General features: G+C 37.0%; 1 protein-coding gene across 12 annotated transcripts in view; it reads left to right on the forward strand.

Annotated features, from left to right (window-relative positions):
• Window positions 1-15,958, forward strand: part of PAN3 (poly(A) specific ribonuclease subunit PAN3) — a 123,617-nt gene that overhangs the window by 40,823 nt on the left and 66,836 nt on the right. For 9 of the 12 annotated variants that reach the window (XM_025262879.3, XM_044927305.2, XM_044927304.2 and 6 more), the window contains exon 5: window positions 3,734-3,895. The exons of the other annotated variants lie outside the window; for them this stretch is intronic. In XM_025262879.3, coding sequence (XP_025118664.3) covers window positions 3,734-3,895 — 162 coding nt within the window. The remainder of the gene's footprint in view (window positions 1-3,733; window positions 3,896-15,958) is intronic. 12 annotated transcript variants of the gene reach the window in all.

Consider the following 15,958-nt stretch of genomic DNA (forward strand, 5'->3'; position numbering starts at 1 on the left):
GTTGACCTGTGCTTAGTGGCTCAGTCATGTCCGACTCTTTGCTACCCCGTGGACTGAAGTCCGCCAAGCCCTTCTGTCCCTGGGGATTCTCCAGGCAAGAATACTGGAGTGGGTAGCCTTTCCCTTCTCCAAATGTTGACCTACTAGGAGGTAAAGCAGCAAAGCTACTTACTTAACAATAGCACATGACATTTCAGAGTGCTTCCCTTTCATAGTAACTAGCAGACTGGACTGGCAGGAGGCTGTCAAGAGTGGAGATCAACCAGGAGGCATACCTTTTTATTTGACCATCACGTTCTCAAGATTGGTTTTGGAAAGGATTGCTGGAACCTAAGGGAAAGAGATGGAGAAGGCAGTGGCACCCCACTCCAGTACTCTTGCCTGGAAAATCCCATGGACGGAGGAGCCTGGTAGGCTGCAGACCATGGGGTTGTGAAGAGTCGGACACGACTGAGCGACTTCACTTTCACTTTTCCCTTTCATGCATTGGAGAAGGAAATGGCAACCCACTCCAGTGTTCTTGCCTGGAGAATCCCAGGGACGGGGGAGCCTGGTGGGCCGCCGTCTATGGGGTCGCACAGTCGGACACGACTGAAGCGACTTAGCAGCAGCAGCAGCAAGGGAAAGAGAAGGGGAGTTGTGCTTCTATTTGCTCTGGGGGAGGGGTTTGGATCTTGTAGGACACTTAAGGGGCAAAATAATGTTTCCCATAAAATTGTGTTTGCCCTTTATTTCCTCATCTTCCATTAGTCTTCTCTATTTCCCGTAGCCCCTTAACTTTCATTTAATCCCGATAGTTGCTTTTAAGCTAGCAGCCCTTTCCCCAGCCAGCCCTTCACCTCTGTGTCCATTGCAGTTTCCTTTAGCTCCTGTGGTCCTACATCAGTGGTCCTCAGATGTGGACAGTTTTGTCCCCCTGCTCCTATGGAACATCTGAGATATTTTTGGTCACGACTGGGGTAGATGCTGGCAAAAGGCCTACAGTGGTCCAAGACAGCCCTCCCCAGCAGAGAATTACCCAGTTTGTATTGCTGAGTTTGGGAAACCCTAACCTGGATTATAGCCGGAATCCATGAATTTGTCTATGCCTTTTTAATTCTCATTCACAAGCTTTCAAGAGTTCCCCCATGGAATGAAGTCCAAACTCCTTGGCAAGTGATACAAAACAATTCATGATTGTTCTAAAAATTGCTTTCAAGCCTCATCTTTTGCTCTCATGGTTGGCCCTCTATTAATGATAGATTGAAAACTTGTAGTTTTCTCTTAATTAACAACACAGTTCCTATATGCTTCCTCAAGTGCATTTTTCCTAGCCTATAATACATTTTTTCCCTAGCTCACTCTGGTTTTTTTTTTTGTTTTTTGTTTTTCCTGTCTAGACACACTCCTCCAACACTGCTCAGGCATTCATCCTCTCTGTGAAGGCTTCTTTGTCTCTCTTCTTTTGGTACCTTGATTACATGTGCATTTTTAATATCACAGTGAGTGTTCAGTTTGCACAACTTTGTTACCTACTAGGTTATGTCCTCTTTTGGAGGGAAAGGTGTGTGTTTTAGTCATCCTTGTATTCCAAGTACTTGGAATAGTTCTTGATACAAAGTAGGCTCTCACATGCTTTGTTGAAAATACGTTTTCCTTCAAGGGATAAGTAATAGTTCAGATACTTTGGAAATAGATGGGACTTTACCATAATTTATGTTATCTGTGATGGGACTTCTATGTGTAATCTTACTGCTTTTGTATTGTGTTTCTTGACTTTGTGCTTTGTATTGCTGCCATCTCTTTCAGGTGTCTTTTGTCTTTTGTTTTTTATAATGGTATTTAAATGGTATCAGTACCCTAGATCTTTTCATTCAGTATCACATGGAAAGTTGCCATTTCCTTCTCCAGGGGATCTTCCGGACCCAGGGATTGAACCCTGGTCTCCTGCATTGCTGGCAGACTGCTTTAACCTCTGAGCCACCAGGGAAGCCCTTTAATCCCTGGCTATTTATGGAAGAACTTAAATCTGTAATGACACAAGTTTGGTGATCTCTTCTACCTAAGAGAAAAGGCCTTGGGCTAATTAAAAGTTTTGGGTGTGATGGGATGGAGGGAGAGGAATAATGAATTCCTCTTTGGAAAAATAAACATATGAGAGCCGTTGGGGAGGGAGAATCATACATCGGATTCATTTAAACCTTTTTTCTATATTGCTTAATGAACTACCATAAGAATAAATTTCACTAAAGTAGTAACTGGGTCAAAAACAAGTCTGGATTTATGAAGGATCTAAATAACGAAAGAACATATAAAGCATTAATTCTCTTGCTTTCAAATGTGTGACTGGAATTTGGGTGTCCTTATATAGATCCTGCTTGACAGGTTGTGATTTTGTTTAAATAAATATTCTTTGATATGTTGAACTTTTTTGATCAGGTAATTTTTAGCCCAATTTCTAAAATACAAATTTTAAATTAGTGGCTTAATTTAGAAGGCTTAATTAAGGCTGTATGATTTTTGCTGTATGTCAAAGCCTTATTTGTTGTGAGCGATGTTATTAGAAGTAACTTGCTTTAAAATTCTTTCATTTGTAATTTGGTTCTGAAGAGTATATTTCTATTCTCATTCACAAAAGTTGTCTGTGATGTGAACACAGAGAGTAATTGAATTGGCTCAAGATTGCACAGAGGTAGAAATATTGTGGCTTCATGAAACTTTACCCACTGCTGTAATTATTGGGTAGATGGGTAGTCTAGTTGCTTTTCTAAGTTTAATTTTTGAAGAAAATTAATTTTAACTATTTACTTCTGCAGTCTTGAGACAGAACAATGAGTAAAGACAGATTTTAAGTTTTAAATTAGATACCTTCCCAAGAATATATATCAGTATTCCTTAAAGGAAAAAAAATGGCAATTTCTCTTTAAGATGCAATTTAGTATAGATTTGCTATAATTAAGAGAAGGAAGATGGTGGAAACTGTCATTAACTATATAAAAAACCCTGCCAACCACTATTAAAGTTATTTACTACCTTTATTATAATATTATCCAATGACTCTTGCCCTTATTAGATGGTTTATTTAGTATCAATCTGTTCAAATTACTAAGATTTATAAGACCAATGAAATTTGTGTATTTTTTCAAAGTCTGAGATTATTTCTTTTCATTGAGTACAAGTTGAAGAACGCCTTATAACAGATCAATTGGTACTCTGCCCTAGTTTTACTTTTAAAAATTAAAAAAAACCCCAAAAAGTCCATTCCTTAGAAATTGGCTGCTGCTTTTAAGTGAGTGATTCTCAGTAGGAAATAAAGTAGTGAGATGGGGAGCAGAAAAAGATACAGCATGAAGAATTTTTTTAACTGTATTTTGTGCCCTTGAAGCCATTTCTTCATATTGCATTGAGCATAGGTAAGTGCCAGTGGAAAAAATTTGGAAAGCATTTACTTTGCTGATAAGTTAATTTCTGTTCATTAAAGTCTTAATAAACTCAAATTATAATGGATTTCACTAAAACGTCTGTTGTTTTCTGTAATATTGTTGTTAGGACTGTGGGTTCTTTTGGAGATGTGTGTGTTCTGGGGTGGGGATGGGGAATGGTGGGTGGGGATAAGAACGTTAGAGGGAGTGTCTCAGTAATTGTACTTGTTTCCTAGTCCACCATTCCTGATACCTTCTGTGTGTTAGTTACTAGCTTAGATTAGTGTGGGGGTTGTTAGGAGTGGCCTGGTTTCTTTCCTTCTTTTTCCTAGCCAAGGAAGTATCGCCTGGGGATGCTGGAGGAGAGGCTAGTTCCGATGGGATCAAAGGCACGAAAAGCAAAGAACCCTATTGGCTGCCTTGCTGACAGGTGTAAATCAGGAGTACCCATCAATATGGTTTGGTGGAACAGAGTCACAGAAAACAATTTACAGGTAAAAATACTTTTTTTAGACATTTTTGAAAGTGAATATTTTGGCTGCTTTCTGTGTCTGTGTGGGGTGGTGGGTATGAGATTGGATGGCTTAGCTGATATACTTAGGTTTTTTTTTTTGGTTGAAGTAAAATTAGTGGCCCATTATGATTTTGTTTTGTGGCTTTTTTGCACTTTCTCTGCTTTTATGTTCCTATTCATTCATTAAATTTAGTTTTTCCTGTTGGATTTTGTTAACAATGCAGTTTATTTTTAATACACAAAGTTGTTCAGGGTACTACATTAAAAAGTCATATTATAAAACTGATTACAGAAAACCTCATTTATTTGGAATCCGAATAACAGAAAGCTCTGTGTTGTCTTTTTGTACATTTTTAACTAGATTAAAAATTGTGTCTACACAAGCTTGTCAAGTGTTGGCTCTGAAACCAGCTTCAACAGTATGTTGTCATAGATGCATTTCAGTCTTTGCATTTTCTGTGCTAATGAAAATGAATTTTTATAACTCACAGGCTAGTTCTCATATGAGTGAATCTGAAGTACCCACTGAATAGCTTGGATCATATTCCATTTTAATTTGGATTATAATGATTATAGTCTCATTTAAAGACATTGGTAATTGTATAAAATGGATAGCTCTACTAATCAAAATTTCAGTTTGGCTGGAAGTAGAATATCTTTGATCCCAAACTCCCTGAATAAATGTATTGTTTTTAATATATTGCTAGCCAAAAGTCTATAACTCCACATATACACATCGCACTCAGAAAGGATATTACAAAGTTAACAACTTGGTTTTATTTCTGTCACCAGCTTTGTATTATGAAGAGGTTTCATAGTACTTTGGTCTGTTTAATGTTAATACCATATCAGTGTCTGTACTGCCTTGGCACAGAAATAAAAGTTATCCTGAAAATACTGCACATGTCACTGATACTTTGGTAGTGTTTTTTCTAAATATAAGGAAAAATAGGGAAGTGGCGGGGGGGTCCACATAATCAAATACTTAAAATCTTAAGTGGAAAGTTTGGGATATGTCAATTGTGAATAAGAATATAGTTTACTGAATTTTTGTTTTTGAGATAAGGAGAGAGATTTGATGTGATTAGTGTTAGAATTATTCTTCAGTTTTAAAAAGAAAGCCTGAAAATAAATTGGGTCCCAATTTATGTTGGTTTCAGGGGACACATGGATAATGCAGAGGCACGGCCACTTGACTGCGCCACCTGCCCACGGCTGTCCTTCCCCCTTATCTCAGTGGTAGTTTTGAGGTACCTCTTTTTAGCATAGCTTGAAAAATCATTAGGTTAGTATAAGAATATGTGCTAGAGTTATGCTTTATTTTTAATTTAAAAAGCTAGTGATAGATTTTGGAGAAGGAAATGGCAACCCACTCCAGTATTCTTGCTTGGAGAATCATATGGACGGAGAAGCCTGGCGGGCAACACCCGATGGGGTTGCAAAGAGTCAGACATGACTGAGCAACTAATACACAGTTATAGATTTGCATTCAGTGTGTTAAAGACTGAATTGATGTTATCTGAATCTAATACTTCAAATACTAATAGTACTTTGTGCTTCAAATAGTTAAAATACTTCTTTTTCTTTTTTTTCCACTTTTAAGGGACATGAGGAATGCCTTATTAGCTTAGTCTGATGTTGGAGGGACAGTGGTACCTTACAGTATTAGTCATGTGGTGTCCATTACTGTCTTTGTGGATTCCTAGATTGGGTACCTGGTACTGTTTATTCAGAGAGCAAAGAGTATGTCAGTGAAGTTTTCTTTTCCATTGGAGTCTTTATCTTTTTTTGTTCTATAAGAGAAGTAGCTTACGTAAATCAGTTCTATATGGATTCTTTTTAATTTTGTATGTTTGTTTACTTTTAGGTAGTTTAGATTTTTCACATATAAAAATCTTTAAAGTATAGATATATTCATCTTTCCTGTTTCATTTGTTTCCTTTCTTTCAAAGCTTAAGTCTTCCAATCCTAAGGTCAGAAAAATATTTATTTGTATTTTATTTTAGAATTATAGTTGTGTTTCTTAAATGGTTACCTTGTGCCAGACACTGCACTAAGCTCTTTACGTATTTTGTCTCTTTTGGTCTCTTATTGGACAGTTAATTGTTAAGAAACATTTTTAGAGAAGCTAAGTAATGTTAAGGTTAAACAATGGTCAGTGGAGAAGCAGAAATTTGAAGCCATGTGTGTCAGGCTTCAGAATCTCTTCACATATGTGTAACATAGTTCTAGCTCTACTGCGTGTAGGCACGGCATGTAGCTTATGTGTGACTCTACCGTATTTGTAAGGTTCGTCTTTTTTCCCTTATGATTCATCTTTTTTTTTCTCGGTGACAGTTCACTTCACTGCCTTTCTTTCTGGAACTTTAGATATTTCTTTACATTTTCTTAATCTTGACCAAACATCTTTTTGGAAGACAAATTTTGGAAAAAGAAGTTGTTTTTTTACTTCTGAAAACAAAACAAACAACCAAACCAAACCCCAAACCAAACAAAAACCTAAAGTGACAACGAAAACTTCCTCTGAAAGTTTCTACCTGGATCATTCATAATTGCATTTGTTCTCCAATGCGAGTCCTGTGATTTTCCAGCCTTTTGCTACTTATATCTTTTATTTTCTACCCAGAATCTTGTGATATGAAAGACTCTACTGAACACACGACATTTGTGAAACAGTGATTCTTCTAAAATACAGATTATACTAACTAGAGGATCAAAGAAACTGAAAATTTCTTATACTGTGGAGGTAGCTAATAGGGAGCTATGGTGGAGGCTGTATTTATTTTTCACATGGCTGTTTGAAATATTGATAATATCTATCTGATCTCCACTACTGCTTCTGTGGAGTTGAAATAGTCTAGTCTTTTCTCTGATTTCTTTAAAACCCATTTATTCCTTCCGTGCTTGTAGTTTGGTGGATCAAAATTTTGCCAGAAATTTTTATATGTGGAGAAGAGAAAAACACTTGGTTATAGGCAGGCCAAATCTTCAGTGACAGAGGGATACACATCTACATGCAAAGATACCAGAAGGCATCAAGACACCCTCAGAGGTCTCCTTAGTCACCACCCCCAGCGGTCTCACCCAGTACTTTGTACTGCAGGCCACCTTTTCATTTCAATCTCTTTCCCTTGTGCATGCTTGACTCTCTTTCATCCTTGCTGCTTATGAGCTCCTGTTCTTGGCTCACTTGTTCTCTGCTCTGCCCTGTATGTCTAAGATTCTTAAATTTTTATTTGTATTATAACTGGACTTCTCAGTTCAAGACCCACATCTTGGTGCCTTCTGGTATCTTTGCATGTAGAGGTGTACCCCTTTGTCACTGAAGATTCAGCCTGCCTAAAACCAAGTGTGTATTTTTCTTCTTCACATATACTGCTGCTTTATATTCTTTTTATATTCCTTCTTGAGTCAGTGACTTTATCATCATCCCAGTCATTGAGAGTACATAGCTTCATTTCTACCCTGTCATTTCCCATTTCTACCCTTTATAATGAGGAGACTCTTGAGGTTTGACTACCCATTAATTGAAAGATGATACATTGGACAATTTATATTTGCCATCATATTAAGGCTTTACCACAATAATGACATATTATCCCCCATTTTAAAAATATGTAAATTGCAATTTAGAAAAGGCTTATTGTTCTTATTGTAAGTGATAACACTGGGATTCTTGCCCAGATCTATTAAATTTTAGCTCCTGATATTTTCCTGCTATGTTGTCTGCCTGTAATCCCCATTCCTTAAAATTCCACAGTATCTTTTTCTTCCTTGCCTTTTTTTTTTTTTTTTACTTTTACTTTAACACAGCTAACATAGTTTAATACCCTCAGTGTATTTTCTGGATAATTTTTTTAAATCCCTTCAGGATCTATTCTGTCTTTGTAGGGCTATCTCTCTTTACTGTCCACATATACTAAAATTCTAATCATATAAAATCTTTCATACATCATATAATACAAAATACACAGCCAGTTCTCAGTTCCTTTTTATCTCTGTATTGCCGTTAGTTGAACCTAAAAAAACTTTCCTCCCTTTTCCTTTTAAAGTATCTCAAATGCTACCTTTTCTGTAAATACTTGCTCAAACACGTTAAAAAAAAAAAAAGTTTTTGTTTTGTTTTGTTTTACTGTTTTCACAGTACTTGATGTTATTTAACTGCTATTTCGTTCTGTTTTAAACTTCTTCATCTGTTTGTCTTTTCCAACTGAATTATAAGTATGTGTGATTAGGCATATGTTTATTTTTGTACCCTTAAGGTATTCGGCTTGATTCTAAGTGTCATGTTTAATTTTCCTTTCTTAGGCAATATGTGAAATTTGTAGTAGTTTGAGAATTTTATGTATTTTGAAAAATTGATCATAGGTTGTCTGGGATTTATAGCCACCGTATGTTACTATTATTTAATTATCATAATTGATTTAGAACATAGGGTGGTGATTTCTTTTACTATCTTAGAGGATCTTTTATTTTTTTTAATTAAAAATTTAACATTATTGCTATATTCTTGATAGTTTTCAGTCTTCCAACCTGGTAGTGGTCTTATTTCTGACAATGTTGTTGACAAAACTCTGTTTTGTGTTTTTCTTATGGCCTCAGCTTGAACACCAAACAGGTGTTGTAGATGGAGGGTCAGCCAAGACTCGGCATCAGCAGTTGTTTATTTCACTGAAGTGCAAGTTCACTTTCATCTTTCCTTAGTCTCTGTCCAGGGTGATTGCCCATTCCTCTGCCTGACCAACCTGTATGTGAAATGGAGATTTTTCTCATTTGCACTATGATTACACAGTTCAAAGGCCATTGTTCAGAATTGAAATATTTTATCACCTACCTTATAGAATTGTTGTGAGGATTCAAATTTCTCTTTGAATCTATTGTTTGTATAGTAGATATTAAATAAGTGTTCATTCCTCCAATTTGACCTCATCATTTCTAAATTTGGTGTTTGTTTCTATTTATTTATGGTGGTATTTGTCATTTATATTCAGATGTGCATGGCCTTATGGTATATATGGAAAGAGGCTGTGATATTGTGTCTTTTAGGAGTTATTTTGATGCTGATACACTTGAATAGTTAAAGTAATTCCCTTAAAAATGCTTTTTTGAAGGGTAACAGTGTGTTCCCAGCCTTCATATTATTAGATGTCAACTTGAACGAAAGGATGGGAAAGGTGTGATTTTATAATTTCTCAGGGTATTGCATGCTAAGATTTACCTAAAAGTAATGATGTGTTACATAAAGTCATACTCATTTTGTCTTTGACTTTTGGAAATAGTGGGGTTATGAATCAAAAATTATTAATATTATTGTTATTTTAGCCTTACCCCTGACGTGATGGAAATGAATGAAAACTATGGGACTGTTGGGTATATTAGTAGATTCATACTTGTCAATGTCTCTTTTGATGGTGTTTTTTCCCTTGTGGTCGGATTGAATGGTATTTATTTCTTGTGTTTAGTTTGTAAGAATGCTCAGATTAAAATCTCTTGGCCCTCAAGTTCTGCTGTGAACTCTAGTTGCTTGTTACTGATGCTTTTACAACCCAGGGAGGTTTGGTAACTCACTGCATGTGCTTCAATCTTTAGTTACTGAGTTTGATGTTATTTCAGGAGATTTCTAGTCTCATGCCCAGGAAATGGGATTCTTTGGGCTTTAGATGGAGTGGATTGAGATTTATGAGTGAGGCTTCAGTCTATCTAATCAGGATTCCTCAGGACTTTGAAAAGTTATAGAACTGTGGGACAGCTGAAATGACATGACAGTATATGTTCTGCTTTCTGACCCACAGCCCATCCCAGATCCTCTTCTTTTTTCCTCTTCTTCTTCTCTTCAGCTGCTATACTAAACCTTGATCATTCACCTCACACCCATTCATCCTCTCTATCACTTTTAAATAAATGACTTGTGTTCTTCAGAGAAGGGAAAAAAGAGGTCATTGAGAGTGAATTGCTTCGTATGTTGGCTTTCTACCTATGGAAAACACTTTCACTTATACCCTTTCTTACAATTTTTCCTTCTGTTGCAGAGCAACAAGTCTTCCTTGACTGTATCCTTCAGAACCTGTCTTTAGCCCCCTTAGCAATTTATTTCATTATTTATCCCTCTTCAGTTTTAGACAGTGATTTCTTGACATTGATTTCTTCCCAGCTTGGTCTTCCAGGACCAAGGAATGCTACATGAGGAAATATTCTGTTGTCAGTACGTTTGGGAAACTGTGTGATAGGGTTTGAGAGCTGCTTCCTACTTATTGCTGTTACTTTTTCACCTGGCATTCATCCCTTAATTTTCAGTGTTTTATCTTTCCCTTTTATCACTATTGAGACTTTTTTGGTAAGTGTATATAGTGACCAAAACTCACAGCACTTACTTGACCTCTGCCACATCTGACATTGTCATTCATTCTCTTTCCTTGCAACTGTCGTTGTCTCCACTCTGAAACTGTCCTTTATTAGTGTCTTCCAGGGACCTCATGTGCTTTGCCATGCCCTCAGGAGCTCTCCTGGGCTCTGTCTTTCTTTTCTTGACCCTCTTTCTTTCTCTGCACATGGTGATCTCCAGTGCCTCCATCACACCTGACTTGTGTGTGTGTGTGTGTGTATCCTCTCAGTCCTCCGCACTTACTGTGAAAATATTAGCTGCTTCTGAACATCCTCATCTCTATGGCATAACACTGAACAGTCACTGAGTCTAAATTGAATACTTTTTCATCTTTTCCTTCACACCTGTTCTTGCACTCACACACATGTGTACACACTGTCTGCTCTGTCTTGATTGTTGATATCACCCAGTTGTCTATTTTGTGAGCTCTCCTTGATTCTTCTGTCTTCATAGCTCCCACTCTTTGGCCACTAAGGTCTGTTGATTGTGCTGCCTTGACATTCTCTTCCCTGTTAGTGTTGGCACGGTACAGTTTAGGCTCACTTTCACCTCTTACCTGGACTGTTACTGTTGTAATCTCTTACCTGGTTTCCTGATTCCTGATTCCCTATTTCTTTTCTTTCAAAGCACTACCTGGGTGACTATCTGGTCTTGTTTCTTTTCCGATCAGAATCTCTCAGAAAGGTAGGTCACCCCTGCAGACCTCCTGAACTGGTTGCAGTGCCATGGAGAGAAGCATGCGCTTCCCACCTCTGCCTTCGAACATACTCTCTGCTTGCTGTGAGTGCCCTCTATCTGTCTTGACTCAGCAAACTTGTCTTTTAGGATTCGATTCAAACGTATGGTCTTAGGACCTAATTAGACAGCATGAAGCATTTGTGCTCTTTTCCATAACACTTCACATCATGGTCATTAGTGTATGTATAACTTACAGGCTAGCAGTGAATGGCATTGTGTAGGTACTTACTATCTTTTTAGATAAATGGATGTTCTGACCTCTTGTGAATGTTGGGTTCTGGTACATTCTATACCTGTGGAATGCCAGCCTGTGAACTTCTAGAACATAGTGCCTGTGTTTCAGGTATTTTGTTCTCTACAGTGCCTCGTACAGTGCCCAGCACAGTGTCGAGTGTCTTTTATTATTCAGCTAACTGAATAAATTAACCTGGATTAAAGATTATCTGGCGAGATAAGTATATAGTTTCATGACATGAAATACTATTTTGGAAAAATCTTTGAAAAGCCTTAATATATGTTAAATTTTGTTATTAAATATGACATGATTCTTGGTTAGAGAGAATGCCTCTAAGTAAATCTTACTATGAAATGTGACAGATTTCATTTTTACCTAGTCCTGGATAGAAGATGTACGTAAGTGCACAAGATGGTTATAGCTGTGTAGAGTAATTACTGCCTCCATGGAATGTGGCGATGATCTCACTCTCTTCTGGACTATTCATTAACTGACCTAAGTGGACATTTTTGGCTCTGTTAGGGAGAATGCTATTTTTTCCAACTTTATTAAGATAATTGACAAACAGGAAAAGTAGTATTAAGAATTAACTAGGTATAGAATATTGAGAATGCCTCTGTGGTGGTTAATGATTACTGTCATTGGAGAACTTTGACGAGTAAATGACTTAATGGAAGAGAAACGTTTCATTCATTTTTGTCTTTAAATGCCTTCTGTCCTCCAGATGAAGATTTTGCTTTTTTATATCCGTTGGTTCTCCTGGTCTCAATTTGAATATTGCATATTCTCTGTGAATTCTGAAGATTCAGAGATGATGATACATAAAGAAAAGGAAATGGTATATGTGGCTTCATAATTTATAACTCTTAAACTTTCTTAAAACGTTTTTGTAAAAATTATATATGCTTATTGAAAAAACTTCAGATACTACAGAGACGTACAAAGGAGGAAGCAAAAATGTCCCAAGTTTCCTCACCACCTAGAGATACAATTTCTTTTGTCATTTTAGTGAGCATGTATCGTTAGAATCCTTTTACACACCTGTGCCCATGCACATAGAAACATCCTCCCTTCCTGCTCCCTCCCCCGCCCTTTCTTTTAGGCTATGCATACCATTTTACAAACAGCAACTTAGCATAATTGCTGTATTGTAGCCTAATTTTATTTTATCTTTTCTCAATAGTGGTATGGGCTTCTTTTCATGGTAAATAAAAATGTATCATTTCCCATGACTTCTAATGGCTGCACACATGGGTACCATAATCTATATGTATCATAATGTACATAATTAGATCCTTTTTGAGAGATATTTTAGTTATACCTCCCCCCACCCCTTTTTAAAAATCATTTTTAAAAATGTGCTAACTGGAATCTTTTCTGCTTGTGTGATTTTTTTTTTCCTTTGCCTAAATTCCTAGGTCAGAGTATGTTTGTGTTTTATTTTGATTCATAGTATCAAACTATTCTCAAGAACAGTGTTAACCATTTCTGACAGACATTGTGAAAGATGAACTAGTGAGCCCCTTTGGAAATCTATGTGCCTGTAGTTTCACACTCTTATATAGGGAGAATGACTGTAAGCTGATTCATGGAAAGTTTTAAATTTAACTCCCTCATACATAAGGCTTATTAGTAGTTGAGGTTCTGACATACACCTTCTACTTTCCCCTTGGTGGTGGTGGTGGTGGTTTAGTCGCTAAGTCATGTCTTACTCTTTGCAACCCCATGGACTGTAGTCTGCCAGGCTTCTCTGTCTATGGAATTCTCCAGTCAGGAATACTGGAGTGGGTTGCCGTTTCTTTCTCCAGAGGATCTTCCTGACCCAGGAATCTAACCCAGGTCTCCTGAATTGCAGGCAGATTCTTTACCAACTTTCCCCTTAAGATAGTCAAATTATTAGTAGGAGAACTTACACTTAAAAGAAGAATGGCATGAATCTCTTGGAGGCACTAGTAACCAACTGTCCTTCACTGTCCCCACCAATTTGAATCTGACTTATTTAGAAGATCATAAGTCCTCTATTGAGGTCTTTTATCAGAAGGCCCAGTTTGCTTCAGGAAATTTGTAAATTGTGACTCTAGACTATTTTTCACAATAGTAGTAGTGTTATATGTTAACTTCTAACTTTAAAGATGCAACTTGACTCTTAAATAGATCAGTTTCTGAATCACCCAGAAGTTGAGTTTATTTTGATAAATTTTAAATTGACCATATTTGGATATGCTTGAAATATGGAGAAATAACCCATTAAGGCAAAAAAAAAAAAAAAAAAAAAGAAAGAAAAAACTTGTAGAAATGTGAACATGGAGGTTCTGGTTAGCCATTGACTTCTCCTTTCTGTCTCACCCTGTTCCTCTTTCTCCTGTGTTATTTATGAACACTGAAGACAGGTAAAAATAGCTCTGAATAGTGCTACTCTTTATGTCTATAGGTCTCATCTTTTTATACCTTTTAGATAGTTTTATCAAGGCAAAATTCTTGCCTATTTTTGCCTTTTGCTCTCTTTATCAGTATCCCCTCTTCTACCTTTCCACCTAATTCATTGTTCTGTGTCCTGCAACACACACATACACTGTCTTCTACCTTAGGCTTTAATCTTTTTAATTAGTTCCACCTGGGCCCCTTTGTCACGCTAAGGAGGGAAGAATAGTAAAGATGGGCGATTGGAATCATGACAGTGATGTTCAGTTGCCAAGTTGTGTCCGACTCTTTCTGACCCTATGGACTGCAGTATGCCAGGCTTCCCTGTCCTTCACTATCTCCTGGAGTTTCATAGGTTTTTGAGAAAAGTAGATATGGCTGAGGTTAATAGCAACATTTTAGCTCAGTTTCTCTTTGAATGATTTAATTCAGCCAAAGATTGTGGAGACTTTACCTGATCAGCCTGATTGGATTTCAGCAGTTATTAATAAAACGTTCCTTCTCTTTCTTTCTTCCCATTTTTCCTTCCTTTTCCCCCTCTTCTTCTTCTTTTCTTTTTCTGCTTTTCTATACTTCTTTTATCCTGGCTGAAAGTAGAAAATGAATTGGAATTGAGTAAGACTGGAGTCAAGTTGGTTCATTGGAATGATGGTGGCCTAGACTGGGGTACTGACAGTGACATGGGTGGATGTAGTTGAATTTGAGAAATATTTAGGATGTAGAATAGACTCTATGACTTGATGCTTCAAAGATACCTGCCATTATCAAAAGGATGGTTATGAAATAATTTATCTGTTTAGTAGAAAGCACAACAAAATTTGAGAAATCAAAATCATAATACATAAATAGTTTATAACTATATTCCATGTGTTCAGGAAACTGGGGAAAAGGTTAAACATGTTAGTACAGACATGAAAAACATTTTAAAAAATTAAAATCATACTTATAAAATTTAAAACTACAGTGTCTGAAATGAAAAATGTATTTGATGTAATTAGTGACACATTCGGAGAAGGCAATGGCACCCCACTCCAGTACTCCTGCCTAGAAAATCCCATGGATGGAGGAGCCTGGTAGGCTGCAGTCCATGGGGTCGCTACGAGTCGGACATGACTGGGCGACTTCACTTTCACTTTCATGCCTTGGAGAAGGCAATGGCAAGCCACTCCAGTGTTCTTGCCTGGAGAATCCCAGGGACGGGGATGTCTGGTGGGCTGCTGTCTATGGGGTCGCACAGAGTCGGACATGACTGAAGTTGACTTAGCAGCAGCAGCAGTGACAGATTGGATATTGTATAAGAAAAGATTAGTGAACTGAAAGACATAGTGCTAGAAACTGTCCAAAAAAACAGAGAAAAAATGAGCCATGGGAGAACATGAAGCTGACACATTGTTTTACTCCCTGAAGCAGCATAGGGCACACAGAAAGGATACTTTGAGAAATAGTGGGCCAAAAAAAAAGGACAGATATCATCCAAATTGGATGAAAATGGTAAGCCTACGGATACATGAGCTCAGTGAACACAAGCACAAAACAAACATGGGAGACAGGGGAAACTGCACCCTGCACTAAGGCACACCATATAAGCAGCCAGCAGGGAAAAGATACTCACTTTTTAGGAATAAAGATATAAATAACAGCATACTTCCTGTTGGAAACAATGTGAGCCATAAGACAGTGGAGCAATTAAAATACAGGAAGATAAAAAAATGTCAACTTAGAATTCTATTCCTGGGAAAAATATAAGAATGCAATCCCATGAGTGCATTTAAAGACGTGAAATTTTGAATAAAATGTGCAGTTTAGTTACACTTTCCACAGTTACATGTTGTTAATTTTATGATTTTGAAAATATACTCTGGTTATGTAGGATGATATCTTCGGGGAAAGATGGAATTACTTCAAAATTACAATTTCTTAAAAAGCAAAATAAGTACCTTTTTAAACATGCAAGACTTGAAAAGATTCACCAGCAATAGATGTGTACTTTAACAGACGTTAAAGTATTGGGTTGGCCAAAAAGTTCATTCAGTTTTTCCTTTTATGGAACATCTCAAATGACTTTATTCTCCAACCCAGTACTTCAGATAGAAGGAAGAAAATACTCTGAGCAATCTGGATCTGTACAAAGAAATGAAGAAAACTGGAATAGTAACTACATAAGTAAACGTAAGGAACTTCCCCCTTATTCTGTTATTCTGTAAGTCTCTTTGAAAGATAATTGACCATTGAAAGCAAAAATGGTAATAGTGTACTGTAGGGTTTAT

Source organism: Bubalus bubalis, chromosome 13, assembly GCF_019923935.1.
Source record: "Bubalus bubalis isolate 160015118507 breed Murrah chromosome 13, NDDB_SH_1, whole genome shotgun sequence".
Taxonomy (NCBI): domain Eukaryota; kingdom Metazoa; phylum Chordata; class Mammalia; order Artiodactyla; family Bovidae; genus Bubalus; species Bubalus bubalis.